Source organism: Pyricularia oryzae, chromosome 7, assembly GCF_000002495.2.
Source record: "Pyricularia oryzae 70-15 chromosome 7, whole genome shotgun sequence".
NCBI classification, from domain to species: Eukaryota; Fungi; Ascomycota; class Sordariomycetes; order Magnaporthales; family Pyriculariaceae; genus Pyricularia; species Pyricularia oryzae.
The window spans coordinates 1,800,126-1,814,707 of record NC_017854.1 but is presented as its reverse complement, the minus strand read 5'-3'; the positions used below and the strand labels follow the sequence as shown (position 1 = coordinate 1,814,707).

Below are 14,582 nucleotides of genomic sequence, written 5' to 3'. Positions count from 1 at the left end.
ATCCACCGGTGCCAATGCCCAAGCAGGGCTTTCGTGGTTTCACAAAATGCATGTTTATCCGCAGGCAAGAGTCGATCATCTGTCGTCCAAAAAGGTATTTTGCCTGAGCCAAAGATGGAAGCTCTCCTGAAGGGTTATTTATTATCGACAGGGCATCTTCCAAACTCTGCCGCACTATCAGGCCATGCACCTGCAGCCGAATAAACCAATCGCCCCATTACGCGAACACTGCTCTGCATGCCGTGAGACCCTGCTTGCGTTGCCGGTGTGCTTCTTTTTTTTTTTTTTTTTCCTCGTCAATTCATCGCGCCCTGCCCTTGATTGAACTTCGAACAGGATTGGGCATCGACCGACTTTCTTTGGGCTCTTGGCGTACAAACTTTGTAAACAACATGGTTACGACACCACACACCGTTGGTACTGTAGTACCGATAAGCATTTCGGGCGCTTCTTCTTGCCCTTGTTTGGGAATGCCTGTCGCAGATCGCCACTGCTCAGTTGCGACATGAGGAAACCGCCAGACCGCAATAATGGAATGGCAGCACGCTGCTACGGAAACCCAAAGCGCCGGGCAGCTTAGCTACAAATCGATTGGAATTTGACAAATCTAACATGACTAAAACTTATTTGCGATTGGGCCTTGACCTTATCCGTCGTTCGTCCCTTTTTTTCTCCCCTCTTTCCTCCTGTTCTTGCGGCCCGATGATGGCCATGTCTTTTGATGTTGGACATGCGGCCAAGCAAGGGTTTCCCCTGGTGTCTCCTGCACGTTGGGTAGGTAGGTAGGCTTGGATACCTAATTACTCCGTAGGTATTTCGGCACCTACGCAGTAAACTAGCTAGTCTGGCACTCAATCAACATTGACATATGCACTCGTCCGTCAAACAAAAGTTCTTGCCACAAGCCATGGCGCACAAAGAACGTCAGCAGCTCCCCCCTCATGTCCGATCGATCGTCCGTCCGGCAGCCTACAACTTGTTTTACGACGTGAACCCCTCTGCCTAATTGTGTGCAGGATTGATGGTTTCTTTGGCGTTAATCCTCGTTTTTTTTTTTTTTTTTTTTTTTTGACGGCTGGCCGCTTCCTCTTGACCGCAACAAGGAATTGGTACCAGAGTTTTACAGGAGCGGATGATCGGCGGAGGACACGTGCGAGAACAGTACCCTTCCAAACCCCTTTTTTTTTGTACAACGTTCAACAATCAATCAAAGGGTCAATGTTTACAAAAAAAATTGATCGGCACTGCAGACTCCATATTATGGCCACCACTCCCCCGAAGTTCCAACAACTTTGCTGCTGCCCAATCAAGGAAACTTTGCAGCTGGGGCGGACAAGGAGCCGCAAGATCCCATCCATAAGCTTCTTATAACACGGAGTGTAATAATACGATGTCCACGCAAAAGTATCAAGGATCCAACTAAAAGCTAACAGCCTGTTCCTTGGACATTTCCACCCCAACTTGCCAAGGCCCCGGGTTCTTGAGCCTTCAGTTCCTGTGCAGCCCGAGTCTTCCATGAGTGGGCAAGCATGATCACAGGCTGGCCAGAGATGCAAAGTAGCATGCGCACCTAGCGTACCTGCCTTGGTCTTTGTTGCACATGTAGAAAAAGCCACTTCAAGGCAGGGAAGCTGTGGTTGCGGTTTGAATTATCCGGCCAAGCCGGCCTATTAGATCAATCGACATTGTCTGATATACCCAGTCTTTTTTATTTTCTTTCTCTTATACCCGACATTAGCTTACTTACTCGTAGTACAAAACAGACATAGTAACCTATGTTAGTGGGACGCTAAGCATACATGCGCCTGCTGTGGGTTGAGTATTGCTTCTGTAACGGCAAGTCATAGAGAGGCAGCCACCAAATCAGGAAACTTTGCGGGCAAAAAGCCTGCAGTAGGGACTTCGCATGCACAGCATAATCCACCAAAAGCTGCCAGCATCCTGTCATTTTTAGCGCCGTCGGGTTGAAACCCCCGTTGCCCAAGGCTTCCTGACCACGGCCTCACATTGCTCGCCTCGCTTATGAGGAGACGGGACCATACTTTCCACTCTGTGTGGTCAAGACTTCAACTTGGCTACTGCAAGCTAGCCTGCCAGAGCTTTCAGCTTTACCCCCTGCCCTTTCATCGAGATCCGGAGAGGGGAGAAATCATGACACTGGCATGATAAGTCGAGGCGACTGGGGCCGAAGACAACCGGAACTTCCAAAAGTAAAACACCGGCCTGGCTAAGCCGTAAACACCTCGGTCGCTTCCAGGCCCACAGAAATCCTAGTAAAGCGACATCGGATTTGTGATGTTTTGAGGTGCTCTGAGGTGAGTGACGTGTATGAACTGATACAAGGCTGCTCAGCAGGTTGGAAAAATTGACAGTCACGGTCGATATTGCCCAGGTTATCTCAGGTTCTATAGCTTTTCATGATCTGTTTGGAAGTACCATGAGACATGAACAAAAGGAACTAGGTATGGATTATAAATTATAAGTCTAAAGGCTGGAAGCGGGGCTTGTCTACGTGGTGATGAAAGTGTTGGTCTCTCTACTCGATATTAGACACAATATGCTGGTACTCGCAACGAGAAGAGAGTAAAAAGCCGCAGAGCGGAGTGATGACAACAGTGGTGAGCACAGCAACCAGATCAACGCATCCAGAACCCAAGAAATACTTTCAAGTTATACCCTCACAAACCTGCTGCCGGGAGAGAAGGTTGCGCAAGAGAAACCCGGTCACTCCTCAAGCAGGTATGAATACACAATGGTGATGACTACCGTATCACAGCCCTCGCTTTTTGACGGGAATGCAGCCGTGCATATACTTGTTCCCAATTGGCAATTCCCTAAGGCCTTGCCACTTCTCGCTGTGGCCAGGTCTGAATCGGCTGAGAGGTACGTTCTGTGGAAAGGGAAAGGTTTGAGGTCGTAGTCCTCAACAGTAAAAAGACACGAGCGATTGGCAATGGTGCACATATCCTAAGCCTGTATTCGAGCTTGGAAGTTGATGTTATCGACACTATCAGGGGTCACTCCCTGATTTGCTTTTTTTCGCGGCATGAGTGCAGCTGTATGCAAAGCAACAACGCTAATCCAGTATTTTTTTGCGGTGACTAAATCAGCCCGCTAGTAATTCTTTCTGCATTTAGGAATCTCTTTCACTGAGCATCCTGTTTTTTTTTCTTTTTTTCTTTTTTTTTTTGAATTGTGCTGACGGGTTTTGGTTTTCTATTCGAAGACGGTGGCCTGTCTCAGTACCACAAATTACGTCGAACTCAAGCACATCACAAGGTCCGGCGGCTCTCGAAACTGGGAGAAGCAGCGCGTCTGGGAACGGATCCAACATCCGAGTTGGCGGCTACGCGCTCTGGTTGCTGACAGCGAGTTACGGAGAGGAGCGATGTCCTTTTTTTTTTGTTCGAAAAGTTGATTCGGTGTTGATCAAATGTGGGTGCCCAAGTTGATCAGCAGTCAATCGTATTGTCAGTATTTGTTCAACACGAGATGGTTTTTTCGTACCAAAAGGCCAAGCAAAAAATAAGGGTATGACACGAGTAGCTACTTCCAGACTTTCGCATGAACCAGCGACACTCTGACAGCCAATGAATGGACCCCGTGGTCGCTGTGATTTGCCGGTTCTAGGCAACTCGCGACGTGGTGGTATGCTGCCAAAATGGGGGCGGAACCATATGAACGAGAGATAGCCAACAGGGGTCCATTGTATAACATTGTCAGTCAGGTAATAGTGTTATATCCCTTTGAGATATTCTTCCCTCTTTTTCGATCCCTCTTTCTTCATCAGGCCGTCCATTTCAGACGTCGGCCTTGGACGAGTTTGGGTCAATGATTGAAGGCTGGAGCATCAAGCTCAAAGAATGGCTCATGACGAGCTCCAACGTCGCCTTGAGCGAAAGTTTGCACTCCCGATGCCCGGTCTACTTTAGGTCCTCCGCCCTCTCGAGCCACACAGCGTTCATGTCCTGTGCGGCTGAATTCGGTCCCATGCTCCCAAGCGCCGCCGCCCCGAGGACTACCGATTCTGCTGCTGTTGGTAAAACGACTGCCGCAGAGACTGGGTCGTTGGTAACTCCGGCTGTTGCGGCAACTCCCACGCCTACAACCCCTGGCGCTAGGGCTAGCTCAAGCGTATCGACTGTTTTGGTTGTCGGTACTACGTTGGCGGGAGGCTTCCTCATCCTCTAGAGAGAGGAGACACCCCAACGGACCCTAGGCATTCGATACACAAATAATAATTCGAATTCGGCAGCACTTCCCGACAAAATCAAGCTTTGCATTTTTCTGCGCAAAACAGTGGTGTTTCTCCAGTGCTACTTGCATCAGGGTAAGCTTCAGCTAGCAAGGCCGTTTTACCGCCAAGGTCCCTGCTTTCAATATCCAAAGATGCACGAGATTCCAGAAATTTTCTCATCATGCCTGGTTGCGAGTAGAGGGCAAGATATAATAAAGTACGTCCTCGATCATTCTTGAGACTAAGTCGCGCACCAGCTTCGACCAGTGTCCTGACCAACATCCGAATTGGGGGACTCAAACAATAGCATAGCCGACCAAAGGGGCGGAAAGGTACCAAGATTCAACCGCTATGACATGGTCTTTGGATCCTAGGGTAGGTGATTGAACGTTTGCCTCGTCATGAAGAAGTAGCTCGACTGGCAAATGGGAGGAGGCGAAATTCCTGCCCGTCTGGGAAAAGTTTCGCGAGACGACCGACATAATGAATGATGCCAAAGATGACGGCAGATGGAACGCTTTGAGCATACTGATTGGGGGCTCTGCCACGACTTTATGCCACGGTAGGATTTTGAATTGCTCGAGTTCTACCGGCTAGAACTAGACGCGAAGCGCATTGGGCCAGCAGTGGTCTGATTTACAGCCTTTCGCACCCCCACTGTTTTGTAGTGCAAATCACTCAGTGGTTGCAAGCTGTTCCTTGGCTGTCCATGGGTGAGAATTGTCTGGCATCGGAACCATATCGGCTGCAATCTCGCGGCGACCCGGCCAGTTGGACCAGCACTGCTGATGTCGCACCAGTTTCCTACCCAGTAGTAACAAAGGCAGATGTTAAACATCTCAAACATTAACACTATACATGAAGAATTTTGACATCATCCACAGTCCGTCCGGACGCCTTTACAATATCGGTATTTGCCTCTGTCGCATTATCCATCTCGCCCGCGCGAGTAAAAGCAGAAATACTACAAGGATTAACAGCAACGCTGTTGACCATGCTGTGTCGGAACTGAGCATTCTTTGTGTTTGAAGTAATTATGGTCGGCGAAATTGGCTCAGGGAGCTCTACCCAACATTGACCGGGGGCGTTCAGGGGTTAGCTCACGTTTGCAAGAGGCACGCGACGGAGCGTGACAGCGAGCAGAAGTGAAGGGTGAGATCGGTGGGCGTGGGCATCGCACTGACTGTCAAACCGAAAGGTCTTTCTGATCTGCACTGGGCGGATGGACAGGTAGCTTTGTGCCATGGCTAGTGTGGACTGGCCGAACGGCCTGACTGACAGGATGGTAACGAAGGATGGTGGGATAGCCATCTTATAGCGTTTGTATGTCTTGTTGTGTAGCACAAGATGTGTTTGTTTCTTTTTCTTTTCGGTTTGTTCGGTATTTTGATGGATGAGAGGCAGGTGTTTGATGATATACTAAAGAATTACAAGGGATTTGAGCTGGATTTATATATCTCATAGAAAGGCACACGTTTAATACACAAGCTTTAGTCTGGATGCTGCCGTCTGGGTGACCTGCCTTGAGGTTATTCGTGTCAGGTGAGGTGTTGCAGGCAATATCTGCCTGGTATGACTGGTTTAAAAGAAGCCATCTTCACTATTCAACATACCATCCATCATGGCGTTGCATCCAGACCGTAGGCGCTTGAGCCACTTGGCAAATACTATTGATCTAGTAGAGTGGCAAGGTCAATACCCAGAGTCACAATAGATGATGGGTGTTAATACATCTGGCATCCTGTTTGACATGGGGATAGCCTCTCTGGCCATCAATTTAAATTCGAGTAGAATCACGGCCAAGTCAGAGAACACTGTTGAATCGGAGTGGCGGTGATTAATCAAAAGGGTTCGTCTTGTGATTTTCAGGGGCTAGTGTCTGCCTTTCCGGGGGTTGGGAAAGGCAATGCTTGTCGCAGGCAGAAGAGAAAAAAAAAAAAAAAAAAAAAAAGGATGTTGTACCGCCAAGTCAATAAATAAGACGCGGACAAGGCGGACTAGCCTAGACCTCACATCTGCGGGTCTACCCGAAGGTGGGGGTAGCTTCAACGTGACGATGACGTAGGGTTCAGCTGCAGATGCAGTTCTCAATCATACCATTTCCACAGCTCAGTCACGGGACAGCATTTTGTTTTACCAATGAACCTAAATTAACCCACCTGGGTAACATATTTAGGTACCTAGGTAGGCATAATAGAGGTAGCACGACATTCTCGAATTGGCGGCAAATACACCCGTGCATTTTTATACGTGGTAACCTCCAAGCGACTGGAAGGGAAGGGAAGCCAAACCATGCCTGGTATCACCAAGGATCGCAGGCCTAAAAAGCCCGTGGTGCACTGCGTCGGAAGCCGGCCGCCATTTGAGCCGCAGAGCCGCTGCAGGGATGTCTCCGCCCTCCAGGCCGCTGAGGAGCTGCTTTCCAAGGACGACTTTGCGAGCGCGATCCGTTCCTTCTTCCAAATACCGGTTGGGGATGACTATGTCTACCACGCTCTGGCCAGCGTCAAGCTGGAGGAGGTGCAGCGGGCCGTCGAGGCGGGCGGGGTTGGGGGACGCCATGCTTGGTATAGGAGGAGCGAGGACGGTCAACCTGTATGTCCTCTTTTGTCTGCACAGTCCCGAGCAGCCATGAAAGCAAATCCAGCACTCACCCGCGACTGACCAACAACAAACAGCTCCCATCCCCACCACAACCAGACGTCGAAGCATACATCTCCATCTTCGATCCAGCAAAATCCGCCCCCTCGGCGCTAAAGTCCTTCCGCTCCAACGCAAAGAAGGACTCCATCCGCCTGGCATGCGCCACCCTCCTAGCCGAAAAGCGCTTCATCCACCCCGACCTCACCCAACCCCTCACCATCCCCAAGCTCCGCAAACCCAGCACGACCAACACCACCTCCGCCGACACCCACCCCGCAAACCCTTACCTCACCTTCTGGGCCTGGTCGTGCCGACGCCTGCAGTGGTGCGGCCCGCACCCGACCACGGAGCGAGTGCGCATGGCGCACCCGGTGCTGCCAGTGCTCATGCACCACTTTGGCTGCGCCGTGCCGTCGCGCGAGGCCCTCGAGGTCCTGCGCGTCCTGGCCGCCGGCCGGACCGTCGCCGACCTCGGCTCCGGCAACGGCTACTGGTCCTTTATGCTGCGGTGCCACGGCGTCCCCACCCTGGCCGTAGACAATGAGCAGTCGCTGTGGCGCGCCAACTGGGTAGACGACACCGTTATAGACGATGGCGTTGCGTGGCTGCGTCGCCAGGAGCCGGCTGGTGGGAGGGACTTGGTTTTGTTGCTGGTTTAGTAAGTTTTTTTTCTTTTTTTTTTCTTCTTTTTTTCCTGAACATTCGTGGGGAAGGGGGGCTTGGTTTTCCCCCCTCTGTTTGGCCCCGTTCAAGCATACTGATGACTCTTTTATTTTGAACGCACAGCCCAGTAGTTGGCCAGGATGGCAAGGGCGAGTTCACCCGCTCCCTCCTAGCCGCGTACACGGGCGACACCGTCGCTGTCGTGGGGACGCAGAACCGCAACGGATATACAGGTTTCGCGGGTATGACCATGGATCAGTACATGGAGCAAGAGGCGGCCAAGGACTGCCCCAGCAGCGATAAATGGGTGCGTGTGGCCCAGATACCACTTCCCAGCTTTGCAGCAAAGGTAGGTCTTTTCTTCTCTCCTTGAACTACTACCACTCCCTAATCCCCCGTCTTTCTTTCATCTTAAGAGTCTCTTTGGGTAAAGCGTCATCGCCCTGTCAGACGTTGATTGACTTGTGTCAACCGTCTTGTTGGCTCGGTTTTGACCACGGAAACCCTGAACCCTGTGTATGAGTTTTTGAAACACCTCGCTGACGTCCAATCGCATCCGATCCATCATTAAGGACGAGGCGCTGTTTGTATTCCAGCGTGGGGATCGTGCCCCGAGTACAGCTCACGTCTCTGGTTGATACGCAAAACAGATTAATCCTCACTCAACATGGCGATTGCTCCCGGATGGGATAGTGGTGTAACATCTGTTCAATTACCCCAAGTCTTTTTGCAACGTGGCAGAAGGGATGTCCTCTCAAACGTTGGCCCAAGACACGGTACACTTGCTCAGACTCTGTCGTGCCACCCCTCCCAACTATCCAAACTATTTAGACAAAAATAAGCCACACGGCGGCGTGATTTGTTCAGGAGAGTCCAGATAGACGGCCTTGCTGATGTACAAAAAACAAGCCAGCCCGGGCAATGGTATTTCCAATAACGCCCCGCTTCAACTAACTGCTGTTGGTGACCCCCCACTGTGATATGTCACAAACGCTGTTCAAAAAGCACACGCAGGTGATAAAACACAAAAGCCAAAGAATAAGCCAACTTAAAATATTTGTACACGTGTGTTGTGAGGATATCTGCCGGGGGGGCATGTCTTGCGTAAGTATCCAGACTCCTCGGTATCTCTTCTTTTCCCCCCATCCCTCCTCGCCTCCAATCTGCTCCTGTCCGTCGCCTGCCGTCCTCAAGCATTAATTCGTGGGTATGATAAGATATATGCAGAACGCGAAAAAGAAATCGCTCTTCCGGTGATAGCTTCGGATCGAACCCCGCTAGCCACCGTTCTCGTCGGTTTGTTGTTGATTTTGTTGTTAATGAGCGGAAGACGCCAGGCCCTGGCTCCGAAAAGAAATAAGAGGGTTTTATCTAGTACTTTTGATAGGTGACAAGATGTGAAAGGAAGTTATGTGCTCACGCCAGCGATTCTATTGTAGGCGTCACCTCATCAGCAGGCAGAATTGTTCTGTGCGTGGCGATGAGGAAGCCCTGCCAGCCGTCGAGGCAAAACGGGTGTATATATAAATGTCATAAAGTGTGTCGTAATATGATGCCAGACCGATATTAGATGATGAGGGTTGTCGGTCCCATCCTTCACCCGCTGCGTTCACCGTCTGAACAGTCGCATGAATGCCGGCTGCAGGTTGTCCTTGCACGCGGGGAGAGACCGCAGCTGGTTCCCCATGGCAGCCTCGTTCAAACTCCTGGCGACCACTGCGTTTCCAGACGTGGGACGTGCTCCCCTGCCTACAAGGCCTGCGCCTAGGTCGATGGCAAAATCGACCAGGTTGGCAGAGTTGCCATTCAGGAGTGTCACATTCCGCGCCTGCTCGATTGTCACGCCCGGAGTGCCCGCCTTTCCGCCAGCAGCTGTGAAGAAGCGCTGGAGTTCACCTTGAGCCTGCTCAGCAGTCTGCAGCGACTCCTGCTGCAGGATGAAGAGGACTGCCACACGCGCAAAGTCGATCACCTCGTTCGTCACGGGGAACGAAGAAGATGGTGCCGCAGGAACAGCAGGTACTGATGGTTTTGGCGTGTTTGCGGGTGGTGCACTCGGAGTGGTTGGTGGCGTCGTCGCTGGCGTCGTCATTGTTGTCGGCCGAGGTGCTGTAGGTCGGATGGTGGTAGTGATGGTGATGGTTGTCGTCGGTAGGATGGATGGTAAGATGCCTAGAGTTGTCGAGAAGGTTGTGGGTCCGGTGAGAACGGTAGTGAAGCCTTCTGCCTGCCTCTTCGCGAAAACAGTAACAAATTCCACTTTGACGACTGCGTTATCGTCACTAACTCCAAAGTTTGCAACTCCTCCTGGTGGGCCATTGGGGTTCTGACTCTGGCCGTTGAAGGTTACCAATGCATTCTCTGCTGTGCAGCTCAGATTGCCCGTGTTGAATTTGGCAAGGATTTGCGAGACCGATAGAGGCACTCCGAACGTTGCCTGCGAAGCTGCAACAATTCGCGGGATCGCATCCCCCAGTGTGACATTGCTAATCTGCGAAGCACCGATGTTGGGGTTCTGGTCAACGATGTTGGTGGTCGTACAGCTTTGGGTCAGCAGCTGAGTGCAAGTTTGGCCAGTGAAGCCGTTTGTGCAGATGCACGAGCAGGTGCCTTGAGCCGTCACAATGTTGATACCGCCATTAGCGCACGTAAGTTGAGCTTGGCATTGACCTATTGCCGACTGAGGAGGGCCAGGAGATATGTTGTTTTGCGGGCGACGAATGACGAAGAACTCGACCGGTATCACGACAGCTGCCGTCACAATGATGAGAATGATGAGCACGAGGAGGATGAAACCCCACATAGGCAGTCCACAGCATCTGCGGCCCTCTTTCTTGCCACTGCGGGTGCCCTTTTCGGTGTTGTTCAGGTTCATCTCCGAGAATGAGTTCACATCGTTGTCAAGAGCACGCGGTTGGGGCGGTGACCGGCTAGTGCTGAACCGAGCGGGCAGAGGCCACGACTGACCCATGGAGTCCCGTACACTCTGCCTGAAGCTACGACGGGGGAGCGAAGGCTGAGCTGGCGGAGGGAAAGCCGCCAGCATGTCTGACAATCCTGATTGATGCTTTTCAAAATCATCTGGTTGAACTGAATATCAGCATCTTCCGCATTCGACGCTTGCAATTTTGAAGTATTAGTCTCTCTACTCACCTGATGCATCCTTCTCGCTGTCAATATTGGCGTTAGGATAACCATAAGATTCCGTTGCGTCAAAGCTGTCGAAGCGGCTTGCTGGCCTGCGGCCCTTCTCGAGACTTGCTGCAAGCCTAGTCGCCCGACGAATCAGGTCCGGTAGACTTGTCAAGCTGCCTCGGGATTCGGCAGCTCTGATACCATCGACGTCCAGCCTTGGTGGCCTGCGGATGGCGGAGAGGTGGCTGTAAACTGGCGGCTGTGGGGAAACAGACATGCGCCGGCTATACGAATCCGACGGGTCGGAAGAGCTTGCTGCCCCATATGCGTTCAGAATAGAGTCGGCTGTAAGTGCCATGCCCACGCCAGGCTTTGCCCTGGGCACACTTCCCGAACTTGAAGAGTCACGGTAGCCAGTACCCTGACCAAACGGACCTCCTTGCAGGGGCGACGGAGCCGGGCGCTCATCCTCCTCTGGGATCTCTGACGCCCTAGTTGCCGTAGACGTATTCACAAGTGAAGCCTTGCCCCTCTTGCCCACACTCGCACTCCTCACAAGTTGGCTTTCATCGCCAGCCTCATCGTTGAAGGCATCTCTGCCGCCCACCTGGAGCCTGTCGTCAAACACCCCATCCTGATATTCGGTCGGACTCGGGCCTGGGGACACTGAAGAGGCCCAGCTTTCTCTGGGCATAGCCGCACTGGAAGCATACGATGTGTGTGACCTGGCTCTTGGGCTCTCTTCTGGAATCGGTGAGACAAATGACGCATTCGAGTAAAAGGATGAAGCCCCGCGTCGCGCGGATGGGGGCGGGCCGAGTGTGACACTCCTTCGCGGGGGCCCCGTGACACCGCCAGTCATGGGTAGCGGAAAATCAGGAATGGACCCAACCGAGTCGAGGGTCGTTGGACGGGATTGAGATGATGCCATTGACTGTGCCACAGAAACTTCGGATTCGCGTCCCGTTTGCGGAGTGTATTGAAATACAGGAATGTGTTCCTGGATTTTTGATGCATCCAACATTGAAGGTACATGGCTCGGGCTCGGACGAGGAGGTCGCTGAGGGGCAGGTCCCCTTCCTGGGGGCGGCTGGTAGATTGGCTTCGATATTGAAGATGCCGGAGGACCGGCGAGAGGCCACTGAGGTACTGGCGTCGGTCTCGAGATCGTGGGAGGGCCTGACGAGCCATCTCGGCTAGCTCCTACGGGCCGTGGTATCCTTGAAAGCCCAGCATTCGGGCTTATAGGCAAACCTGGTGCTTCCCGTGGTATTCCAGCCATGGCCCTCTCCCTGGCCCTCTTGACTGATCCCGGTGTCGTCGGTCGGTCCTCCATGTCTCGCCCATCTTGAGGGTAACTCATTTAGCAGAGCCACCGTAAATGTGCCGTAGACGGAAGCATTCAGGTGCTTCCACAGCTGCTCCGTTCTCTTAACGGACGGAGTATCCCTATCCCACTCCCAACAGAGGAGTACTTCACCGAGTTATATCCTTCGCTGAAGAGAATCGCATGCGTAATTCGACAGGCTATGCAGTGTTTCGTCCAGTTCGTGAGTCGGGTTCGTACGAGTTCGTGACAAGGGAAAAATGTGCGGATGATGCGGGAAGCTGTACTGCGCGCTTTCGCTGTCTTTGTCTGCGCCGCGGGCACTAGTTCTATATGGGAAATGAGTGGCTGACGTAGGATATCCAAGAGATGACCGTTTTAGATCCCAGCAGTTCCCTAGGTTTGAAATAAGCGGCGCGGTTGCTGTCGGTAATGATGTAAATCGGCGGATGTCGTAGAAAAGTGTCCTTCAAGGAACCAAGCAATAAATGAAAGTGAAAGCGAGGAATTGAGAAAGAAAAAAAGTAGAAAAAGAATGTATGTTTCCCTGTCCAAGGAGGTGTGAGATCAGGTCTACCAACCAAAGATTAATTGAAGAATAGAAATCGAATAAAAAAAGATGATTCAACGAAATTGGCCTCGATTAGGGCGACTAGGAATTTTGGAAGATGTTGTCAGTAGCCGCCGCCATGCAAAGACCAAAACCGCAAAAAATTGTAAAATTGACAAAGCAAACAAGAAGAATGAGAATCGGAAGGACAAAAGGCTCTAGACCTGGTTGAACGATTGACAGAGAGACATGGAGGGCAGCGTGTGGGTAGGAACAGGGGGGTGGTGTAGACGAGGACAAGGTTTGTTGTGCCAGTGATGGATGGTACGGTATGGCACGTTGCGGGTAACTGGATAAATGTGGATGGAGCAGGGGTTCTTCGATATGCAGTCGTGACAGACGGACGACTCGAGACAAAGAAATGGCCAAGAACCCCGTGGAGCAATCTGCCTATTCAAGGCGTGGGCGGGCCGAGTATGACCCAGGGAGATAGATGGGCAGTACCCGGCAGTAGTGGTCACTCTTGGTGGATTCTGGGAACGTCCAACGAGACAAGGGACACCTGAACAAGCCGGGTCGCATGTAGGGGAGGTTGAGGAGGCAGATCAAACTCACGCAGGTCGGCTCGTTTATCGCTGGACGGACGGGCAGGTGGGTTGCTGCTTGCTGCTGCGCTTGTGCGTGTGGGGTGTTTTTTGCTTGCGTTGAAGAAAAACACGCACTCAGAGAGAGGACAATCTCGGGTCTGATTGATAGTGCCTCGCTTGGCCCTGGTCCGTCTTCTTTCTGGTTGCTCTTGGTGCTGTTGTGGCTGCGCTATTAGGCCACCGCCGTTGTTTCCAGCGGTTAATTTTCGCTGCTCTTTGTGGCAGTCCCTCGACGTACGGGGTCACAGCAAGAAACGGGAGGCAAAGTTCAAGCGGAATATACATAACCAGCGCGGGATGACGAGGCTCCGCGTAGGTTTTGTACAAGACGACTACAGAGGGGGGCAAAGGGAAAGCCGGGTGGCTAGCAGTGTTTGTTTAGAATATGCAATAGGCCCCAAGCGTAGCCAAGTCATCATTTTTCACCGTGCTTGCCCGAGGGGAAGGTTGACAATAATCGCTTGTACAATAAAGACCAGTGAAGGTCAAGGCCCCAAAAGAAGCTTCGGCTGATCTGATCAGACTGTGCTGCACGACCGCCGCAAAAGAAACCAGGAAAGGTTATCGCCGTGCAGAATGGGATTGAATGGGATGGATGGGATGAATGTGCACCTGCAGGAGCACGGTAGCAAACCAGCAACCACAAGGAAGACAAAAGAAAAAAAAGGGTCTGTGGTTGTATCCGTACCTGCTTTCTGCAGCAGGAACCCATCCAGGTGGGGGCAGACTTTTAACCTCATTCTCCGTAAGCCAATGAGAATTGTCCATTGCTCGCGGGAGTGGCGTTTCAGATTTGCGGGACAAGCAGGGGTTAGACCCCTGGCTAGAAACAGGAGATCAAGAGACAATCAGGCGTGACCACCTTAATTAATCGCACAAGCTGCATCCCCTAGGCTACAATAAGCACATACTTACCTTCACTACGCAGCAAGACGGTTAGCCTTGCGATGCTGCAGGAGAGATATTGTACGCGAGGCAGAAAATTATGCCCGATGAATAAAGTAGCGGAAAAATAACATTTGTTCGCGGAAGGCTACTGCAGCCAAGAGGAGCATGATAATACTTATGGGACCGAGGCTCTGGTGGGGTTCTCTACGGTACGACGGAAAATACGACGTGACATGCATAGTACCACATCCAAATATGTATGGCTCAACCAAAAAAAAAAAAACATCACTTCAAAATTCATCTCGAGTTACCGTATCAGTCGCTTGGGGGCGAGAGGTTCCCCAGATAAGAGGCGTAACAATGGATGATTTCAGCCAACGACCGCAAATGGTCCTGAAGGATGCTTGGTGCGGCGCATGCTTCTACAGAGAATCTATCATGAGGCTAGGAACAAATTAGTCGATGCAGAAACATGGCACACTAAAAGACCAC

At 51.7% G+C, this 14,582-nt stretch overlaps 5 protein-coding genes across 5 annotated transcripts; 3 read left to right on the top strand and 2 right to left on the bottom strand.

The window, feature by feature from the left end:
• Positions 1 to 3,492: 3,492 nt before the first annotated feature.
• MGG_02702 (uncharacterized protein) lies at positions 3,493 to 4,191 on the top strand (the record flags this gene model as incomplete). Its single annotated transcript, XM_003721012.1, has 3 exons — positions 3,493 to 3,531; positions 3,588 to 3,648; positions 3,791 to 4,191. The coding sequence occupies 3 exons, from the start codon at positions 3,493 to 3,495 to the stop codon at positions 4,189 to 4,191; spliced, it is 501 nt and encodes a 166-aa protein (XP_003721060.1).
• Positions 4,192 to 5,009: 818 nt separating this feature from the next.
• MGG_15015 (uncharacterized protein) lies at positions 5,010 to 5,589 on the bottom strand. The gene is made up of 2 exons (XM_003721011.1): positions 5,342 to 5,589; positions 5,010 to 5,254 (listed from the first exon to the last, which is right to left on the bottom strand). The coding sequence occupies exons 1-2, from the start codon at positions 5,546 to 5,548 to the stop codon at positions 5,090 to 5,092; spliced, it is 372 nt and encodes a 123-aa protein (XP_003721059.1). The 5' UTR covers positions 5,549 to 5,589; the 3' UTR covers positions 5,010 to 5,089.
• Positions 5,590 to 6,345: 756 nt separating this feature from the next.
• Positions 6,346 to 9,143, top strand: MGG_02704 (uncharacterized protein). Its single transcript, XM_003721010.1, has 5 exons — positions 6,346 to 6,832; positions 6,916 to 7,538; positions 7,667 to 7,892; positions 8,116 to 8,647; positions 8,771 to 9,143. Exons 1-4 carry the CDS (start codon positions 6,530 to 6,532, stop codon positions 8,179 to 8,181), a joined length of 1,218 nt encoding a protein of 405 aa, XP_003721058.1. The 5' UTR covers positions 6,346 to 6,529; the 3' UTR covers positions 8,182 to 8,647; positions 8,771 to 9,143.
• Positions 8,200 to 12,790, bottom strand: MGG_02705 (uncharacterized protein). The gene is made up of 2 exons (XM_003721009.1): positions 10,697 to 12,790; positions 8,200 to 10,624 (listed from the first exon to the last, which is right to left on the bottom strand). Exons 1-2 carry the CDS (start codon positions 12,039 to 12,041, stop codon positions 9,153 to 9,155), a joined length of 2,817 nt encoding a protein of 938 aa, XP_003721057.1. The 5' UTR covers positions 12,042 to 12,790; the 3' UTR covers positions 8,200 to 9,152.
• An 82-nt stretch (positions 12,791 to 12,872) lies between these two features.
• On the top strand, positions 12,873 to 13,121 carry MGG_17987 (uncharacterized protein; the record flags this gene model as incomplete). Its single annotated transcript, XM_003721008.1, has 1 exon — positions 12,873 to 13,121. One exon carries the CDS (start codon positions 12,873 to 12,875, stop codon positions 13,119 to 13,121), a length of 249 nt encoding a protein of 82 aa, XP_003721056.1.
• Between the last annotated feature and the right edge of the window lie 1,461 nt (positions 13,122 to 14,582).